The following is a 21,889-nucleotide window of genomic DNA, read 5'->3' on the forward strand; positions in this document are numbered from 1 at the left end:
AGTCAGAAGACACAATTTCTCAGCTTCCATTAGGGGAACTTTTTATAATTTTTAAAGGATTTCTACTTGTCATAGTTCTTCTCTGAAGTGTTCCAGTTTAGTTTAACTCCTCTTTTATTTTATTTTCTTAGAGGGAGCATGCTAACAGGATAGTTGCCTGCCACCTGAGTGCTGATTTCAGCAATAATATTAGCAACAGCATTTACATTTCTATACTATGTCATAGTAAACTAGCACTCTCTAAGCAGTTTACAATCTGTAAGACAATTGCCCCCAACAAGCTGGGTACTCATTTTATCAACCTACGAAAGCATGGAAGGGGCTGAATCAATCCACAGCCCTCCAGGATCGAATATTATCATCATCAAATAATATTATTCATAAACATGGTACGTATTGTTAACAACACGGTGCTTTGTTAACATAAGGTCTGTCAATGCCAACAGAAAAACAGGTAAGGTCTTGAAATGACTTTAAAAGCCTAATCCAGATTTCATATTTTTCAAGAAACACACTGCATACAAACCTCTATATACATGCAAGCACATGCCCATTAAACACTCACAATTTAATGTTTGTGATTTTTTTTACCATTTTTATTATTACTAATGTACAAGATGGTGCCAGTAAGAGTGATTTATTCCCATTTTGTCCTTCAGACATTCTACTGTAATATCAGTGCTAGAATATCTAAAGGTATAGTCATACTTTTTGTCTCAGGTTCCTGACCCCTGCTGCTTGATGATTTTGTTGTTGTACGCCTTCAAGTCATTATTGACTTATGGCAACCCTATGGGGGAACCCTGGAGTTTCCTTGGCAAAATCTGTTCAGAGGTTTGCCATTGTCATCCTCTAAGGCTGAGAGAATGTGACTTGCCCAAGGTCACCCAGTGGGTTTCATGGCTGAGCTGGCAACTGAACCCTGGTCTCCAGAGTTGTAGTACAACACTCAAACCACTACACAACACTGGCTCACATATTTGGGATACTGGTGATGATACAATGAGTCCTTCTTGACCTTGGTTAATCTTGGTTCCAGGATCCCTAGTGGATAACAAAATCCATGGATGCTCAAGTCCCATTAAATATAATGGCCTACCAAAATGGTGTCCCTTATATAAAATGGAAAATCAAGAGTTGCTATTTGGAATTTATACTTTAAAAGAAATATTTTCAAGCCAGAGATGCTTGAATCCATGAAAAAAAAATTGGTGGATAAGAAGGGCTGACTGTATTTACACAAACCCTAATGGATGCTCTTTATATGTCAAAGACCAACTAGACCCAGTAAGGACTTATTTTCCTTTCTTCATGTATCAAATTGACTTTTTAAAAAAATGTTTAAGACTGACAATGAATTTGGTGGCGATTTATAGGAGTTCATTGGAATCCCAAACTTGATCATATAAACTGCCCTCAGGAAGAAACTACTCATTATCTAGACAAATTAATTATAAGTTACTCTGCATTGCAGGTAATGTGTCATACATCTTACACAATATTAGGATATCCCAAATCATCTGTGGAAGAAACAGGCATCCAGGGAAGACAATTGTCTTCCATCATTATTGCAACCTCTTTATTGCATCAACCGTTACATCCGAACCTACGCTAACCAGTTGAATTCCACCAGCCGATCCCACACTAACCAGACCAGGAAATCAAATCATGGTCTGCACAGCTGTAGTCCAGTGGTCAAATCATTACACCACACTGGCTCTCAGTAATATAACCATCATTTAATATCTGAAAAAGTGTTATGTGGAAGATGGGAGTAAGCTTCCCCCCCTTCTCTAAAGGATAAGATCTGAACCACTGGACTGAAGTAACAGGAAAGGAAATTCCAACAAAACATGGTTGCCCTGTCCCTCCAAGTTGTTTCTAATTTATGGCTGAGCCTGGATTTGAACCTTGGCCTCCAGGATCATACCTGAGTACACAAACCATCACACCATGCTGGCTTTAGGAAGAATTTAATAAAAGCTATTCAAAAGCAGAACAGATTGCTTTGGAACCTTGCTGGAGGTTTCCAACTATAGGTTAGATGACTACCTCTCAGGGATTCCTGCACTGTTGTTAGATCATCCTTGAGATCTGTACCAAGTCTATAATTCTGTGACTCCTGAGAGGACGCTAGTCTGTGGCATGGTCTGACTGGAAAACAAACCATCTCCCTCACAGTTGGCTTTTTAACATTCACTCCTATGTGGACTCTCTGGTGGAAGACACACATTCTGAGTCTTTTTCCCCTATAGGAGAGACATTTGTATGTTTTCTGTCTTGTTTAGACTATCTGGTGGACCAGACGAATTTTGAGTATAACATATTCTACACTTCTGCTATTTCTATCACTTCTCTCCTGTGTGAACTCTCTGGTTTTTCTGAAGGTCTGATTTGGACAAAAAAACAGTTTCTACACTGCTGGTATTTGTATGGCCTTTCTTCTGTCTGGATGCTTTGGTGGTTTGCAAGTTCTGATTTGGCAGCAAAGAATTTCCCACACTCCTGGAGTTTGTATGGTTTCTCTCCCATGTGGATCTTCTGGTGCCTCACAACTTTTGACCTGGAAGTAAAACATTTTTCACACTCTTGGCATTTGTATGGTCTCTCTCCTGTGTGGATTCTTAGATGTGTCACTAGTTCTGACTTAAAAGCAAAACATTTTCCACACTCCAGACATTTGAATGGTTTCTCTCCTGTGTGGACTCTCAAGTGCTTCAAAACCTCTGACTTGGAAGCAAAGTGTTTTCCACACTCTTGGCATTTGTACGGCTTTTCTCCTGTGTGGACTCTAAGGTGCCTAACAAGATCTGACCTGGAAACAAAACATTTATCACACTCCTGGCATTTGTATGGTTTCTCTCCTCTGTGGACCCTCAGATGCCTTACTAGACCTGAGCTGAAAACAAAACATTTCCCACACTCCTGGCATTTGTAAGGTTTCTCACCTGTGTGGACTCTCTTGTGCCTCACAAGATCTGAACTGGAAACAAAACATTTCCCACACTCCTTGCATTTGTACGGTTTCTCTCCTGTATGAACTCTCTCGTGTAGAACAAGGTGTGAATTGTGAGAAAAACATTTCCCACACTGCTGGCATGTGTATGGTTTCTCGCCTGTGTGGACTCTCTCATGCAGCACAAGGTGTGAATTGTGAGAAAAACATTTCCCACATTCCTGGCATTTGTGTGGTTTCTCTCTGGCGTGGATCTCCTTGTAGCTCTCACAGTCCACTCTGCAATCAAAACCTTCCTCAGAGAGTTCACATGTAAAGTGTTTATTTCCAGGGTGGACCTTCTTTGGAAGCATAAGTGTCATCTTTTGGGTGAAAGGTTTCTCACAAATGGCGTCTCTGCAGAGCCCCTCTCTGACATAACATTTTTCTTCTGTGTGGGCTTGCTGGTTTATGGCAGGCTCCAATTTGTGTCTAAAAGAATTTCCATGTTTGGCATATTCATTTCCCCCCCTCCAGTTACCTGCTGGAAAGAAGGACAAGAAGAGGTAAGACTCATTCCCAAATATGAACAAAACAAAGCTCAGGGCTCAGAATGGGGTCAAGTACAAAAGATCCTAAAAAGACACAACCTTGGGGGAAAATAAAAGATATTACTGTATATACTCATGTATAAGTCTAGAAATTTTAGTCAAAAAATTCACCCAAACAACCTGAGTCGACTTATCCAAGGGTCAATGTAAGTACTGTACTTGAACTCTTATTTAAAAAGGAACCAGCCACCGGTGAAAGGCAAGAGTAATCTGTCCTGGAAAAACTTTTTTTGTGAGCATAAACAGTTATTCCTGCTGGAATTTTGTGAGCACTTTGGTATTACATTTCTTTGCCTCATCCTTTAGCTCCTTTGTTACATCCCTCTAGATTTTACCTTTGACTTATTCACAGGTCATATCAGAATCTGTAATTTTGATCCCAAAACTTGTCTTCAACTTATACATGAGGTCAACTTCTAGTCAAGTATATATGGTATAATCCCTTTTTTATCCTCACTAGTCTTTCAGGCTCCAGGTAAAAGGCTTTTTTAGTTTTCATGATGCTTTTAAAAAAGCATTTGCAGAGCTTTTACATTTTAATATTCAAGCTTCTTATTTCAGTTTCTTATAAAGTAGGGGGTAGGGAGAGATCATGGTCAGCATGGAAAAGGAAGGAGAGACAGAAGAAAGTACTGAGATGCATATGCCAATGACAGTTTTTTTTAACCCAGGTGAAGCCTTTTGCTACGTTCGTTTATGAAATAAACTGTCAAAGTAGCCCACATTTTAAAATACATACATACGTATGTTTGTCTGTTTTTGCTTCTTTAGTCTGTTCCCACTGACATAAGGGGAAGTATATTTCTGCTTTAGCCCCATCTTCTAATCTTTCCTCATGTCCTTCTAATGCACACACTTATTGCTATGCTATCAGCATCAATATTTCCTTCCTAATCAGATTTGTGTATGTCCAGAATCATGTAAGGCAGGAGGAGCACAGAATCTGCAGTGCTTCAAATGCTGATGAACTACCAGTCTTATCATGCCTCATCACTGCCCAGCTGACAAAAATACTGGCCAAGCTGGCAAGATATTACTGGAAGAGGTATTTCAAAATATTTGGATGGACACCAATTCCCCAGCCCTGCCTTCAGGAACCTGAGAGCATGAGTTGGAATAAATAGAAGTGGGAACAATATGAGTTGGAAGACCATTTCCTCTTGAAAGGAATACTGTTGCTGTTCTTGTTATTATTTTTAACTGAATTGGTTTTAAAAGCTCTATTTTTTTTTATGCACATCTCCCTTTTTTAAAAAAGAAACTGATTTGTTTTAATACTGCAGATAGTTTAATTCTGTCTTAATACTCTCTTTTTGTATGTTTTTAATTGTATAATTCTTTTAAACTGTGAGCCACTTTGAGTTCCAATACTGGGAAAAAGTGGGATACAAATAACAATAACTACATGGTTTTTTTGCATTTTAAAGTAAAAACTTTATCAGTGAGGGAAAGAAAGAGCTTTACCAAGAGTGGACACAATCCCATGGGTTTCTTCCATGATGTCCCTGTGAAGGGCTCTCTGGTCAGGATCCAGCAGGGCCCACTCCTCCTCAGAGAAAGACAAAGCCACCTCCTCAAAGGTCACTGGGACCTGGATAAGAAAGAAAACATTTCCTGCTTACATACAACATCAGTATCATTGATTGGTGAATAAAATGCAAGAGGGAGATTAGCATGGGGTAAGTAGGTTTTAACAATGCAAGATTAAACATTCATGAGTGCCATTCAAGGCTCTGTGCCTGAAGACAAAAGTATTCACTTTGTAAATACACATTCCACTTGTTAGCTCCTGGAGCTGAGGGGGCATTCCATTATTATTAATAATTTTATTTATTTACATACCACCTTTCTCCTGATCTAGGGACTCAAAGTGGCTAACAAAATTTAGAACAGTATGAGATCAAAACAATATAGGATTATAATGTAGATACGTTTAAAAACTATTAACCAATTTTTAAAAATTAAAGGCATTACACATTAAAATTTTAAATATATTAAACTCTATACAAAACCCTTTGAATTCCAGTTGCTGTAGAACAACAGCCAGACAGATCTATGCCTATCATATCCAGCTTCCATGCTTCCTACAGCCATCTAGTGAACCACTGTGGGGAAAAGAAGGCTAAAGTAGATGGGCATAACCCAGCAAGATCTGAACCAAATAGGTCTGTCCTTGCAGCACCCTTCTTGACGCTATTAGCTTTGTCAGAAGTAAAAAGGGGAAATATTTTTCCTTATCTGTCTATGAAGACAGGATGGAAAGATTTTTCCCTATTCAAGGGGAGAAAAAAACAAGCCACCACCTCTATTCCGGCATTAATGTGTTAAACGTACAGGGATGACCACTCAGCCCTTTACCTCTTCCCACACCAAATATTTAGGAAATCACCATGTTATTTTTTTTTCTGCTTGGAAACAATAGTCTCAACTACCCCAATCAGGGATGTGAGATGCCAGACTTGTGTTTGATCCCAATGATTGTTCTCCTTACCTGATCCAGTTCTACTCCATTACCAAGAAAAAGAGATGACTGAGTGATTGTTGCCAGCATTGTTCCAGTCCCTGCATAAGAGACAAAGGCAGCAGAAAACAACTTACCAGTGCTCATCTTGGAGACTAAGGAGATTATCACACTGCCTTTCATTCTGCACTAGACATGGGATGTAAATTTAAATAGGCAGATCCTGTTCATTAAAAGGTGCAAGAAAAGTCTGGACCAGGTACAGGATGCCTACTGCCCGCACATGAGTGTGTGTGATAAAATCTGCCTATTTAAGTTTACATCCGGTGGGAGGAAAAGCACTGTGATAATCTCCTATGATTATAATCCTAAAAGCCTTCCTAGGGAGTAATTCCTTGAACACATCCTCACTAGAATGCATAGGATTTTCTAAGTGATAATGGTTTGGTTGTTCAATGGGGCTTGGGAGGGTTGGGAGATCCAAATTCTAATGGACCACTGGCTGAATTTGGGCCAGCTACACGTTCTCAGTCTGACCTACATCATAGGGTTCTTTGTGAGAACAAATGGGTGAAATACAAAACCATGAAGAATGGGGACAACAAAGGTGGTGTGTGATATGAATATATATATACTCAGCCCTCCGAATCCATGGGTTCAACCACCCATACTTGAGAATATTCAAAATTTTAAAAATCCAAAAAACAAACCTTGATCTAGCCATTTTATATAAGGGACACCATTTTAATACAGCATAGTATTTAATGGGATATGAGTATCCATGGATTTTGGTATCCATGGGAGGTCCTGGAACCAAGCCCCAGTGGATACCAAGGGCCTACTGTAAATGTGTGGGGGGGGGACCACCTATCTGAGTTCATCCTTACCTTGCAAGGTGACATCACTCTCCTGTTTTATTTCCCTATGCTGGGGACTCTGTCTGGAGTCTGATGGAGTCTTCCTTGCAGCAGAGAAATCATACTGAACTTCCACAGGGAGCTTTTGGATCTGAAAGAGTTGTGCGGATGCAAGATGTAAAGTGTGAAGAAGAAAGAGAAAATGCTATATATCTGTGGGAAATTTTGAGATGTCTACTCATCCATCTATAGCCACTTCTGGAAAAGGAGGGTATCATACTTTAGAGGGGGAAGGTGAGACCTAGGCTCTATCTGCACTGCAGAATTAATGCAGTTTGACATCGCTTAAACTGTCATGGCTTCATGCTATGGAATACTGGGATTTGAAGTTTGCTGTAGCACCAGAGCTCTCTAAAAGGGTAGGCTAATATCTCACAAAAATACTAATCCCAAAATTTTATAGTATTGAGCCATGGCAGTCTAAGTGATGTCAAACTGCATTAATTCTGCAGTGCAGAGCCAGTGTAACATAGTAGTTTAAGTGTTGGACTACAACTCTGGAGACCAGAGTTCAGTTCCCTGCATGGCTTTAAAACCCACTGGGTGACTGAGCAAGTCACATGCTCTCAGCTTCAGGTGAAGGCAATAGCAAACTTCCTCTAAATAAACCTTGTCAGGAAAACCCCATGATAGGTTCGTCTTAGGGTCACCATAAGTTAGAAATGACTTGAAATCACACATTTCCTGTCTCAGCCTATCAGAATCACATGCTTCCATTGCAGAGACCACATCAGCATATTTGGTTCTGCAGCAGTGGCAGCTATGCAACCTGTGATTTCCTTAACAAACAAGGCAGAACAGAAGGATGTGTCTAGTTTTAAAGCAGAATCTTGCTTCTAAGAGACTTCTGGAATGGTGATTCCACCTCAAAATAAGGGTCCTTGGCTGTCTAAACCAATACTGGGAGCACAACATTTCAGTAGAAGTTCAATGAATATCCCAATGGCTATAGAAGTGACAATAGAATGGACAGAAGGGACTGGGGGAGAGAAAGGGGCAGAGGGCCCATGTCCTGCTCATCTCTGCCTTACAAAGGAAAGGCTCTCACCTGGCGCTCTTCCTGCTTCTTCTCTTCTTTCTTACTCAGCATGTAACCTTCTGCCAGGGCCACCGCCTGAGAACAGGTTTCCGTTCCACATTCCCTGACCCAGTTTGCCATCTCTCGGGGCAGGATGGTGAGGAACTGCTCCAGGACCACCAGATCCAGCATCTGATTTTTAGTCTTTTTTGTTGGATTCAACCACTGACGGCAGAGATAGTGGAGTCGGCTGCAAAGCTCTCGGGGCCCCTCAACCTCCCTATAGGTAAACTCCCTGAAGCTCTGATGCTGTATGTCTAAATTAGCAGGGTCATTACACAGGAATTTCTGTATGGTCCTTTCCCATACTTCCCTAGTGCCAGCTTGAAAGGCTGCTTCGGGACAAGCTGAATTTGGTGCATCCATCGTTGAACTGGTGTCTGATAATGCTGCCCACAGGATCAAGGCTACTCCTTCTCCTCCACCATCTCTCTCAGGACCAAGACCTCTCTAGCAGGTGTTACCCAAAATTCTGCAAAGCCAAGATACCTGCTGGATTAAAAATCAGTACATTAAAATTAGTACATAGGCGAGAAGAAATGTAGAAGATTCCAACTAGCAACCATGCCTCTTCCTAGGAGATAGATCGCCAAACTTAAGAGACTCAGGAAAGGTTGTTCTCTGTTTACTAATGAGTCAAAAAATGGTGGTGTATCCTTCCACCTCGTCTCTCTGTTTCCGAGTTTCATCTTCCCTCCATTGGTTTTTCGTCGCCATTAACCCCATCTCATCACCCAAAGCCTGCAACAGGACCAACAGTTAAAGCACTGACTCCTCATTAGGTCTTCTCAGCTACGGTGTTCTTCCTACGTCTATGCAGCATCTACACTGCAGAAATGATATAGTTTGACACTGCCTTAACTGTCATGGCACTGTCATGGCACAATGCTACAGAATACAGTACTGTCATATTTGTAACTTTGTGAGATATTTAGCCTTCTTTGGTGCCACAAGAAACTAAAAATGCCAGGATCCCATAGCATGGACCATAACAGTTAAAGCAGTGTCATACTGCATTGTTTCTGCAGTGCAGATGCATCCCTAATTTATACTAAATTAGTTTAACAGCTGTATGCATGTATATGTGTATATATTATACACTTGCCCCTCTGTTTTTGTGGACTTGTTGAGTTTGTGTCCCTTGCTTGTTCATGGGTGGCAAACGGAGGAGAACAAAACCGGGCAGGAGCCGCCATTCAAGCCAATGAGGCTTAAATGTTGGCGATTTTCCATTTTCATAGGGGGGGTCCCCTGTAGATCCCCTGCAAAATCAGGGGGCGACTGTATGTGTGTGTGCATGTGTGTATGTATATATATATCTTCCTATGGGAAGAGTCAGGATATAAATAAAACATATATATATATATATATATATATATAAAACATTATAATAGGTATAATTATAATAATTAAAAAGGTTATGCCCCTCAAAAGCAAAGTTGATCAATCAATCAAGGCCTTGAGATCTGCTGATATAAGGTGGGATAGAAATACTTTAATAAATTAAGAATCATAGCATCCTAGAGTTGGCAGAGACACCAGGGTCATCCAGTCCAACCCCATTCTGCCATGCAGGAACTCTCAATCAAAGCATCCCCTTTGACAGATGGCCATCCAGCCTCTGTTTAAAGACCTCCAAGGAAAGAGATTCCACCAGCCTCTGAAGGAGTGTATTCCACTGTGGAGCAGCCCTTACTCTCAGGAAGTTCCTTCTAATGTTGAACTGGAATCTCTTTTCCTGCAGCTTGCATCCATTGTTTCAGGTTCTAGTCTCTGGAGCAGCAGAAAACAAGCTTGCTCCCTCCTCAGTATGACATCTCTTCTAATACGAATGAAGTATTATCTCTCAGGTCCAAAACACACTGCAGAAATAATCCAGTTTGAGACCCCTTTAACCGCCCTGGCTCAGTGCTAGGGAATCCTGGGAACTGTAGTTTATGGTGGCAGCACCAGAGCTGTCTCTGACCGAGAAGGCTCAATGTCTCACAAAACTACAGTCCCCGGAATTCCCTAGCATTGACCCAGGGCATTAAAGCGGTCTCAGACTGGATTCTTTCTCACTCCCCGCATCTTACACTTGGAGAAAGGCAAGCCTCTCTCTATGGAAGTCCCCCCATGCAAGCCTGAAGCCTCTGTTTCCACCCTTTCCTCCTCCTTTAGCCATTCCAGCTGCAGAGCCCCCTTTCTGCTCAGGGGCTCCCCGGTCTACCAATTCCACCTCTTTGCTTCCCTTCAGTATTTCTTGCCCCTTTTCAATCTTCCTTCCCAGCTTCAGAGACTCTCACCCGGACCCCTTCCTTCGCCTTTTCCAGGGGCCTTCAGCTTTGGGCTTGGAACAGAGGTCGAGGTTGGTGTTTCAGAGGGACCCCATTTATGTGGCACCGCTTTGCTTCCTCCATCTTGAAGCCATGCCAGGTTACTGGCAAGGAAAGAAGAAGACTTGCCCTATTCCCTGAGAATAATAACAATATAATTATAATAATAATAACGACTTTGTTCGTATTATTTAATATAGTCTAAAAATAATTATATAGTTGTTATATATTTACAGTGCTTTATAAATAAAGGTTAATAATAATAATAATAATATTCTATTCTATATTATATTCTTATATATGAGAATATTGTATAGAATATGTTACAGACTATATATTAGCAATAGCAGCTTCACTTATATACCGCTTCACACCACCTAACCAGTCTCTAAGCGGTTTACAACTGTAAGTTAATCGTACCAAACAAGCTGGATATTCTTTTTCGCAACCTCAGAAGGATGCCAGGCTGAGACCAGCCTGGGCCCTTGGCTGGTATTGAACTTGCAACCTTGTAGTTTGTGAGTGAGTGGCTGCAGTGCAGGAATTTAACCACTGCACCACCAGGGATCCTTATATATAATATATAATATATTTTAATATATAATATTAGAGTAATAAATTAAAATTTTAAATAAATTTGATAACATTTAGCTATACATTACAAATTCAAGTACTAAAGTTCAGTGCTAATTTACAAAAATGAAAACTACAGTTTGTAAACTCCACAAAAAGCATCACTTTTGCATCCTTAAATAATCTTAAAGAGACTGTGAAAAGACGATGAGCTCATCCTTGGGTTTTGCCAGTCGTTGTCCCCCCTCCATTCTGCTGTTGTTCCATTCTTTTTTGGGACTGTTTGTAGTCACTTCTTGGATCTGCATTAGGTCTCTTCCAAAGATTTGTTTTGAAAGGGACATAGTTTATTGAGAAAGTCCTATGATTTGAACAGCAAATCATTGTTCTCTAAGAATTCGGGGACAATTTCAGAAAGAGTTACAAGTTGAGTATCCCTTATCCAGAATTCCAAAATCCAAAATACTGCTGTGTACAGTGAGCAAAACATTTCCCGCACTCTTTGCATCTGAATGGTTTCTGTCCTGTGTGGATTAATTTATGATAGATAAGGGACGAATTACAAGAAAAAGACTGCCCACCTTCCTGGCATTTGTATGGTTTCTCTCCTGTATGGACTCTCTGGTGACAGAGAAGGCTTGAATTCTGAGAAAAGCATTTCCCACACTCCTGCCATTTGTATGGCTTCTCTCCTGCTGTGTGGATCCTCTCATATACTACAGGTGTGAACTGCAATCAAAGCACTTCTCACACTCCTGGCATTTGTATGGCATCTCTCCTGCATGGATTATACGATGCCTCATTAGGTCCGGTTGGAAACAAACTGTTTTCCACACTCTTGGCATTTGTGTGGTTTCTCTCCTGTGTGGAGGACTCTCACGTTGTGATGTACAATCAAAATGTTTCACAGAGACCTCACATCTACAGCTTTTATTTCCAGTGTGGTTCTTCTTGTGAAGCATAAGCTCTATCTTTTGGGCAAAACATTTCCCACAGATAAGACATTTGCAGGACCTCTCTCCAGTACTGTATAACCTTCCTCTTTTGCATGGGCATGATGCTGATGTCTGGCAAGATCCAATTTGTGCCTAAATCATTTTCCACACTTGGTACATACATTTGTTTTCCACTGGATATCTGTTGAGAGGACAGAAAAGAAAAGACTGATTCCCAACTGTGAGGCAAAAGGGAATGGGAAAGGGACCAAATGAAAATGATCTTAAAACAAAGCCACCTGTTGCATTCTGGGGTTTGTAGTTCAGTGAGGCCTAAGAGCTCCCTAGCTGAGTATTCTAAATGCCCCCTCCTTAAACTGCAAATCCCAGAATGCAACAGTAGGTAGCCAGAGCAGTTAAAGTGGAATGGCAGAACTATAAGGGTTTAGTTTGATTATCTAGAAGGTCACTGATAGTAGCAATAGAGGAGTCTCTTGCAAACCTCTTGGCAGGCAGGAGGCTTGGACTCCTGGGTTGCATCCGCACTGCAGAAATAATCCAGTTTGACGCCGCTTTAACTGCCATGGCCCAATGCTATGCTGGGAATAATAATAATTATTATTGTTATTATTGTTTTCTTATATCCTGCCTTTCTCCCAATATAGGGACTCAAGGCAGCAAACAGCAGATTTAAAACAATACAATTGAAAAACAATACACAATTAAAATGTATAAATATAAAATTTAAAAAACCCACACAATTAAACCATTTTAAAAGTTAAAAACAGTTAGGAGTTAAAATAGAATATTGGATTATTTCTGTAATGCGGATGAAGCTTTTGATCCAAAACACACTGCAGCAATAATACAGTTTGAAACAGCTTGAACTGCCCTGGCTCAATGCTAGGGAATTCTGGGAACTGTAACTTTATGAGGCATTTAGCCTTCTCAGTCAGAGAGCTTTGGTGCTGCAACAAACTACAGTTCCCAGGATTCCCTAGCACTGAGCCAGGAAAGCAGCTTCAAACTGGATCATTTCTGCAGTGTATTTTGGATCTTAAGAGAGTGTATTATAGAGCTCCGTGGTGGAAACAGACTCCCTAAAGCAGTGGTCTCCAAACTGTGCTCTTTTAAGGGATTTTGGACTTCAGCTCCCAGAAGCCTCAGCCATGTGGGCCAATACGCTGGGATTCTGGGAGTTGAAGTCCAAAATTCTGGCCCTCATCCCACTCCGTCGCTCTGGAATGTCTTGCCAGGAGCTTGGCAGTGGCTTCAGTCACGTGACGGGAGGAGGCGGAAGCCAATGGAGGCTTGCCTCGGCTGAGGATGAAGGCAGGCGGTGTCGCACTCAAAGGGGTCCGACGGAAACAACAGCAAGAAGAACAAGCACCTCCAGCCACCGCGAATCTGGTACTCAAAAGGGGAGGATTTCCTTCGAGAGGGGGACAGTCCGCGGTGAGGAGAGGGGAGAGGGCTCCGGGGATGCATCCGCACGGCAGAAATAACCCGGTTCGACACCGCGTTAACTGCCCTGGTTCAGCGCTAAGGAATCCTGGGAATTGTATTTGTGAGACATTGAGCCTTCTCTGTCAAAGCGCTCTGGGTCCACAACAACAGACTACAATTCCCAGGATTCCATGGCTCTTGATCCAAGCACTGGTCCCAAACCTGGACTATTTCTGCCGTCTGTTTTGGACCAGATTCACCCCAAGTGGGTCTTTCTTTTTAAATGCTGGAGCAAGGAATCAAACCTTGGTTCCCAGAATACAACATCATCCAGAATCCACAGCGCAAGGAGTTTGGCGGCGAAAGAGCTGCAATTTAACATGTACTACTGTAATATGTATCGTGTTTAATGATTTTGTGTAGAATGTATGCCATAGGCAGGTTATTTGATCCATCTTAATTGATTGTACATACAGCGCTTTGTATATTTACAGCGCTGTCTAAATAATGAACAAGGATACCTCTATGGGGCCGATCCAAATGCACAGAATACACAGCTGCAAGCTTTCGAAGCTCCGCTGGCTTCTTTGTCAGGCAAAGATGTTAAAAACCATACAAGAGAAAGCAAAAGAAATGACATTGTTAGTCCTAGTTCAGTCTTAAAACGCCACACTTCGTGAGGGTGAAGCAGGATATAAAATAATAATAATAATAATAATAATAATAATAATAATAATAATTTTATATAGAATACTCATTTGTTGTTGTTGTTGTTGGCCAGTGTTGTGTATTGGCATACTTAACTAAGTAGCTGATACAGTCGGCCCTCCTTATCCACGGATTTTTTATCCACGGCTTGAAAATATTCAAAAGAAGCATAGGGTAAATTCCAAATAGCAAACCTTGATTATCCATTTTATATAAGGGGCACCATTTTGCTCTGCCATTATATTTACTGGGACTTGAGCATCCACGGATTTTGTTATCCACGGGGGATCCTGGAACCAAACCTCAGTGGATAACAAGGTCCCACTGTAATGCGCTTTAAAAGTTGTTTCCAGCTTATGGCAACCCAAAGGTGACCCTATTACAGGGTTTTCTGGGGCAAGATTTGTCCAGAAGTTTGCCATTGCCATCCTTTAAGGCTGAGAGAGTGTGACTTGCCTGAGGTCACCTAGTGGGTTTCCATGGCTGAGCAGGGATTTGAACCCAGGTCTCTTGAGATCATAGGCCAAAGCTCAAATCTCTACCCCGTTGTGGCCCTCTAATTTAAAAGCAAATGCTCTCAGCATCAAGGGAATGGCCAAACTCCTCTGAAGAAATCCTGCCAAGAAAACCCAACATAAGTTGGAAATGACTTGTTGTTGTTGTTATGTTTATTATGTTTATTTATAGCCTGACTTCCTTCCAGTACAGAGACTTGAAGGCACACAACAACCGCAGGACATGTCTAAGTGTTTGGGAGTGAATGAGCTGCAATCGCTGAACAGAGAATTAACACCAGGATGTTTTGCTTGGAAGAGGCAAAATGGGGTCATGAACCCTCCTCCAATATAAGAATCCTGTTTCCCTTTTCCTGCATCCTCACATTTCTAGCACTGAAGAGAGCGAGACAATGTAAATCCTTCACACCTTTGTTGTTGGGTGCCTCCAAGTCAGTTTTGACTTATGGCAACCCTAAGGCGAACCTATCACGGGGTTTTCTTGGCAAGTTTCTTCAGAGCGGGGTTTGCCGTTGTCATCCTCTGAGGCTGAAAGAATGTGACCTGCCCAGGGCCACCCAGTGGATTTTGATGCTCAAGCAGAGAACCGATTTTGGATGTCACTGGATTTGTATGTTTAGATTAGTGGTCTCCAAACTGTGCTCTTGAAGAGATTTTGGACTTAAGCGCCCAGAATTCCAGAGGCTGAGGCTTCTGGGAACTGAAGTCCAAAATTTCTTAAAGGGCACAGTTTGGGAACCCCTGGTCTAGATGTTCAACTGATGTTTTGAGTTATCCCAGTTCTCGAAATGGTTGACAGGTTGTAAGGTTGACTGGGACGAGCTGCTTTGGCGGTTGTGAGTTTTGGTTTGGTTTGTTTTCTACCTGCAGCCATGCCTTTTTATTTCTCACTGAAATCTCTGGCTGTCAACCAAGAAAAAAGAAAAAGAAAACTAGGCACATGAGAACATTCAAATTAGATTGTGGACGCTTCCTTAGAGACCTGTCTCTAACCATTACTCGTTTCACCTTATCAGTGACTGATAAGGAGTTTGAGTATACAGTCAGCCCTCCATGGTCACACATTTTTTGTCCACGGATTCAAGCATCTGTGGCTTGAAAATATTTTAAAGATATATACATTCCAAAAAGGAAACCTTGATTTTGCCTTAATTTTATATAAGGGGCACCATTTTACTATGTCACTGTATTTAATGGGACATCAGCATCCACGGATTTTGTTATCCATGAGGGCGTCTTGGAGCCAAACCCCACTGGATACCAAGGACCCACTGTATTGGCATATCATTTTAGTATTTTATAGTGTTTATTTATTTCATCTGTATGCCACTTTTCTCTCAGAAGGGTTGTATCATCCATTATATATGTTTGATGTTCTGCCATGGAAAGTGCATTCTAAATAAATGCTACTGTTGTTGTTGTTCTTGTTATTACCTTCACCCCCAAGACTCACTCTTTGGGACTTTGATGAAGGAGATCTCATCTCTGTTCCCTGTTCCTCACCTAAACTGGGTGATAGAGAATAGCTAGAGATAGACTACCTGGGGAGCAGAGGAAAGATGAATATTTTGTCTCAAGTCAAAGAAGAATGTTGTTTTGTGGCTGTCAGGTGAATGAAGCTCCCCAAGTCTTCACCCTGAATTTTGCTTGTCTTTTCTTCAGGGAGGAGACCAAGACCTCATCTGCACTTCAGAAATAATGTGGTTTGGCATCACTTTAACTGTCACGGATCCATGCTATAGAATCTTAGGATTTGTAGTTTGTTGTGGCACCAGAGCACTCTGACAGAGAAGGCGAAATTTCTTACAAAACTACAAATCCCCTGAATTCCATAGCATTCAGCCATGGCAGTTAAAGCAGTGTCAGACTGCATTAATTCTGCAGTATGGATCAGGCCCAAGTCTGTAGCTGGAATCTCCTGCCCTTTGTCTTACCCAAACAGTGTAATAATTCTTAATTCTGAATAATTATTTTCCCTGACAGAAAGAATAGTCCCTTTGCTCCTCTGAAGGAGTCATTTGGAGGTACGGTTCGAAGATGGAGGAACACCACCCAGCTGGCCTCACTGCAGAAACAGGCCCGAATGCCATCAAGTGTGAAGGAAGTGGGGAATTCTGGGAAAGGACAGTGCCAAAATTCCTGGGTGAGGACATTGTCAGCTTAGATGTCCAGTGCCAGCACTTCAGGCAGTTCTGTTACCAGGAGTCCCAGGGGCCCCAAGATGCTTACAGCCAACTCCACGATCTCTGCCATCAGTGGCTGAAACCAGAACACCGTACAAAAAGCCAGATTTTGGATCTGGTGATCTTGGAACAATTCCTGACCATCCTGCCCACGGAGATGTCAGCTTGGGTGAGAGAATGTGGAGCAGAGAGCAGTTCCCAGGCAGTGGCCCTGGCCGAATATTTTCTTCTGAGTCAGGCTGAGGACAAGAAGTTGGAGGAACGGGTGACACTGTTTCCTCTGGGTGTCTGTAAGACCGAGGTGAGCAGGATATGACTCATGTGCCACTTTTTTCTGGACCCCATTATTGCTATTCCTCTTCCCAATGTTTTGCTCTTCTCCTGAAATTTAGTGCCCTCTGAATTGCTTTTGAAAGCAAGGGACATAGTTAGCATGCATGGAATCACTAACCAGAAACTCTAGCTTCCAATGCTTACATTGGAACAACTTGTATACTTGGCAGTGTACTTAGATTTCAGTGGAAATGCCTCTTTGATTGGTGTCATTGCTAGATAGGTTGAGGATCCCTTATCCGGAATTCCAAAATCCAAAATTGCCCACATGGGTGGCTGAGACAGTGACACCTTTGCTTTCTGATGGCTCAGTGTACACAAACTGTGTTTCATGCACAAAATTCTTTAAAATATTATATATAAAATTATTATCAAGCTATGTGTATAAGGTGTATACAAAACATACATGAATTTCATGTTTAGACTTGGGTCTCATCTCTAAGGTATCTTGTTATGTATATGTAAATATTCCAAAATCCTGAGCATTTCAGATAAGGGAGACTCAGCCTGTACACCCAAATTAAGTGTGTGGGTGGCTAAAACTGGAGAATTTTGCCTGTCATGGGTTCATCAGGGAAATGAAGAAAGACATTATGGAACACTCTTTTTATTTATTTGAAACAGTTATCTGTTGCCCCTTGCTTTCCAGGATTTCTGAGGCTATATAAAGATACACACATTTAAATAAAAATATTTAAGACAGCTCCTTTTTAAAAATACTTGAAAAACTATAGTGACTTAAAACAGCCAGAACAGCCAGCCCTGAAGCTCTATCACATCTAAAAAAATTCTTGAAATCTTCCAAGGATGGATATTCTGTATTAACACTGGGCACATTCTACCCAAGTTTTTGCCTCTGTCTTTGATACTCTATAATTTCTCATTGCTTGTTTTCATTTTTCACTGTTCCTTCAGGTTGAAGATCTCCCTGTGACTGGTCCATCTGATTTCCCTGCAGTAGAGAGGGCTCCATTGGACACCAGGCTGAGTCTCCAGTGGAGGGAGGCAATTCCTGAGGGGGACAAGGGTGCCACTCTGCAGGGTAAACTGGCTGGGTTTTTTTGTGTAGTAATTCTACTTATGTCCTTCTTCTCCGCAAGACTTCGTGGCTTTTAATCTAACCACTATACTCGTTATTTATTTATTTATTTATTTATGTTGATGCAGCCTAGAATTGTATTGGCTTTTTAAGCTGCTGCATCACACTTTTGACTCATGTTCAGCTTATGGTCTGTTGAGACTCCCAGATCCCTTTCGCATGTACTATTGTCAAGCCGGGTGTCACCCATCCTATATTTGAGCCCTTCATTTTTCCTACCTAAGTGTAATTGGAGGAGACCAAAAAGGCCATCCAGTCCAACCCCCTGCCATGCAGGAACACACAATCAAAGCACTCCCAACTGATAGCCATCCAGCTTCTTTTTTAAAATCTCCAAAAGGAGGAGACTCAACCAGACTCCAAGGAAGCCTATTCCACTGTCAAATAGCTCTTACTGTCAGGAAGTCCTTTCTAATGTTGAGGTAGAATTTCTTTTCCTGTAAAGCAGAATAGAGTGGCACTATTACTTCATTCAGTCTAGACACTATACATCTAATTATGCAGCCTAAAATCACATTAGCTTTTTAAGGGCCTGAACAGACAGGCTTTGTGTCACACGCATCTTAAAGAGGCCAGAAGCTTCACCAAAGCTGCGCTCCAATCCTTAGGTCTAGAACGTGGCTTTGGTGTAGCTTCTGGCCTTTTAGGATGCATGCAGCATTTAAACAGCATACATCCAAAGTGTCCCAAAACAGCTTTATTTTGGCCTTTCTGTTTGGGCCCTTAGTTGCTGCATCACACTGTTGACTCATGTTCAGCTTGTGGTCTGCTAGTACTCCTAGATCTTTTTCACATGAACTGTTGTTGTGCCAGGTGTCCGTCAGCCTATATTTATCCATTTTTTTTCTGCTTAAGTACAGTACCTTACATTTCTCCCTGTTGATAGTCATTTTGTTAGTTTTGGCCCAATTCTCTGATCTGTTACAGTAATGCTGAATTCTGATTCTGTCTTCTGGAGCATTAACTACCTCTCCTAATTTGGTGTCATCTGGGCAAATTTGATAACCATATCCTCTATTCAATTTAACCATGCAGAAGTTCATACAAGTGCTGTAAATTACTTCCCACAGTTTTCTTCTTTCCCCATCTTTCTTTCCAGTGCCCAAACCTGAGCTGATGTGTGAAGGGGAGCAGAGGAAGGAGCTGTGGCTGCCAGATGTGAAGGATGTGGATGAAGCAGAAATTTTGGATACTGAATCAGGCGATTCACCAGGTAAAACCTCTGGGTACAGTAAAGTCCCCCCAAACCCTCCTGGCAGTTGCCTAGATTAGAAGAACTTTCACTCAGCCATCTTATGGTTTGGAAGTTCAGGGTTGGTTAACTATTAGGGGTTTGTGGCTAGTTTGGCATGTTGTGATCACACCATTCACTATCTGCTACTGCATTGCCAATATTGCTGGTTTTGGGAGGCAGTGCTTTGGGTGCTGCAGAGTGAGGCAGGGCATATCAATCTTCGCAGCACCTGAAAAAGGATGCCTGTACGCATAAGGGAAACTTGTACATACAGACGATTTTATTCATTTATATCCCACCTTTGTCTCAATAAAGACACTCAAGGCAGCTGACAACATATTTAGAACAATAGAGATTGAAACTATATAAAGCCTTCAGTAACAATATGAATATAACAGTTATTTAAAAGGAATTAAACACTTTATAAAGCTAAAAATATTAAACATTGCAAACATTCCCTCTCCACAAGCATCAATTACAGATGTCACTCTTCTCTGATAACTCTCTGTCAGCTTTGGAGATCTGTATCCTGCAGTTTTTGTTCATTCTTCTTGGCAAAATTGCATCTTCTGAACAGAAGCTTTGATGTTAGCATTTAGAAAGGAATGCCATGATCACAGAAAATCAACATAGGCCTGTTACAGACAGCCAAAATAAAGCTGCTTCGAGTCACAGTGGAGGTATGGTAAGGAAAGCATTTTCCCACACACTTGCCTTCTGTTGTAGTTCTCTCCAGTATGAATTCTGTGTGACCGCCCAGAACGTTTTGACTTCTTAGCCAAAGGACTTCCCACATTCTGGACCATTTATATGGTATTCTCCTGTTGGATCTCTGATGCACCATAAGGCTTGAATTGCAAAAAATCATTTACCACACTCCTGGCCTTTGTATGGTTTCTCCACGTGTGAAATCTCCTGTGACAGAAGCTGTGTATTGTGAGCAAAACTTTTATTACATCTTGGCATTGTATGGTTTCTTTCCTGTTTGGACTCTCTGGTGACTTAGAAGGTTTGAACTGCAAGTAAAACATTCTTACCACTCCTGGCACTTATTGGTTTCTTCACCTGGTGAAATCTTTATGCTAACAAGGGATGAAATGAAAGCAAAATGTTTCCCACACTCCTGGCATTTGTTACGGTTTCTCTCCTGAGTGGATTCTTTTATGTCTCACTAGATCGACTTCCAAGTGAAACATTTTCCACACTCCTGGCATTTGTGTAGTTGTCTCCCAGTATGAACTCTCTGGCGGCTCATACGGTAGGATGAATATCAAACACTTCCCAGAGACCTCCTGTCTAACCTTCTTTGCTGGACGGACCCTCTTGTGATGCATAAGTCCCATCTTCTGGGCAAAACATTTCCCACAAATTTACATCTGTAGAGCTTCTCTCCGGTGAAACTTTTATATCTTCTGTGTGATATTGGTCGAACTAGTTTGTGCCTAAAGCACTTCTCACTTGATGTCATACGTTGTCTTCTTCTACTATCTGTTGGGAAGCAGAACAAGAAAAGATTGTTCTTAAGCGTGGCAGCCAGGAATCTCATGGAGCAATAAGGGACTAGTGAAATAAGCAAACCTAGGGAGGGGGATTTTGTACACCTTTTAATATTTCCTAGATTTATATGCTCCAAAGATGGACTTTCTATTCTACATGGTATTTCGACAACGTTATTTAGCGCCTTTACATGTTTAAATCCTTTACTATTCTATTCAGTTAAGCTTAGTTTGACATGCATAATTTATTCTTGTGCTGTTACTTCTTTGTAGAAATATTCAACCGTCACACAATTAGCTTTCCACCTTTTGTCATGGGGTTGCACAGTTCCTATGTGATTCTAGTGGCTGCATAGGATTTACCCCTTTGCTGTGATGTGCTAACAGCTCTGCCATACACGTGTTTCCAGAGAAGTTATACCACTAGCTAATGGAGTCTATTTGTGTGCAATTCCTGACCCTATGCACTGATTCCAGAGTCTGTTGTAGAAACAGATTAAACACACCATCATGAACACTGATGTCAAAAAAAAATCGAGGAAAGTTATCCCGCAATATGAAACACCCTGATGATGCTGAGTAAAACTGGACACAGGACAGACCCTGTGGCTCCCACTTGTCACCTTCTCCAGGATGAGAGGAATCATGCTGAGCACCCTTTGGGTTCAACTGGTCAAACCATTACAAATCCTGTAACAGTTCCTTGTCTAGCCTGCCTTTTATATTTCTTTTGTTGCAAGAATATAATGGGAGACTGGTCAAAGGCCTTACTGAAATCAAGGTATGCTACATCCACCGCATTCCCTTTTCTACCAAACTGGCAATTTATCAGAAAAAGAGATTAATCTGGCATGACTTTTTTGAGAAACTATGGCCTGTTACAGACAGCCAAATAAAGCTGCTTCGAGTCACAGTTGAGGTATGGTGTTTCAATGTGCTGTGTCCTAGAGCCCCCGAAGCCACACCAAAGCCATGCTCCAGTCCTTAGGGCTGAACGTGACTTTGGTGCGACTTCTGGACTCTTAGACGACATGCAATCATTGAAACACC

The 21,889-nt window shown here is 41.5% G+C and overlaps 2 protein-coding genes across 5 annotated transcripts in view; one reads left to right on the top strand and one right to left on the bottom strand.

The window, feature by feature from the left end:
• Nucleotides 1–567: 567 nt before the first annotated feature.
• On the bottom strand, nt 568–10,397 carry LOC121921905 (zinc finger protein 586-like). Of its 4 annotated transcripts, XM_042450623.1 has the most exons (7): nt 10,288–10,397; nt 7,973–8,494; nt 6,895–7,015; nt 6,038–6,108; nt 5,011–5,137; nt 2,949–3,479; nt 2,413–2,563 (listed from the first exon to the last, which is right to left on the bottom strand). In XM_042450623.1, the coding sequence occupies exons 2-7, from the start codon at nt 8,366–8,368 to the stop codon at nt 2,550–2,552; spliced, it is 1,260 nt and encodes a 419-aa protein (XP_042306557.1). In that variant the 5' UTR covers nt 8,369–8,494; nt 10,288–10,397; the 3' UTR covers nt 2,413–2,549. The 4 variants fall into 4 exon arrangements, with proteins under 4 accessions (XP_042306556.1, XP_042306554.1, XP_042306555.1 ...); XM_042450622.1 differs by having other exon boundaries at nt 568–3,476; XM_042450620.1 differs by having other exon boundaries at nt 568–3,479.
• Nucleotides 10,398–13,172: 2,775 nt separating this feature from the next.
• The window catches only part of LOC121922022 (zinc finger protein 271-like), a 35,558-nt gene continuing 26,841 nt past the window's right edge, over nt 13,173–21,889 (top strand). Inside the window, exons 1-4 of the mRNA XM_042450894.1 lie at nt 13,173–13,280; nt 16,478–16,978; nt 17,926–18,052; nt 19,209–19,322. Coding sequence (XP_042306828.1) covers nt 16,532–16,978; nt 17,926–18,052; nt 19,209–19,322 — 688 coding nt within the window. The 5' untranslated portion in view covers nt 13,173–13,280; nt 16,478–16,531. The remainder of the gene's footprint in view (nt 13,281–16,477; nt 16,979–17,925; nt 18,053–19,208; nt 19,323–21,889) is intronic.

Source organism: Sceloporus undulatus, chromosome 2 (assembly GCF_019175285.1).
Source record: "Sceloporus undulatus isolate JIND9_A2432 ecotype Alabama chromosome 2, SceUnd_v1.1, whole genome shotgun sequence".
Taxonomy (NCBI): domain Eukaryota; kingdom Metazoa; phylum Chordata; class Lepidosauria; order Squamata; family Phrynosomatidae; genus Sceloporus; species Sceloporus undulatus.

Bases quoted from the DNA above. Each gene is read 5' to 3' on its own strand.
- LOC121921905 (XM_042450620.1), bottom strand. From the start codon at position 8,368: ATGGATGCACCAAATTCAGCTTGTCCCGAAGCAGCCTTTCAAGCTGGC. The intron at 7,016-7,972 runs GTGAGAGCCTTT...CAACTCTTTCAG, and splicing joins AGAAGCAGGAAGAGCGCCAG to ATCCAAAAGCTCCCTGTGGA. The intron at 5,138-6,037 runs GTAAGGAGAACA...TTTCTTATCCAG, and splicing joins ATGGAGTAGAACTGGATCAG to GTCCCAGTGACCTTTGAGGA.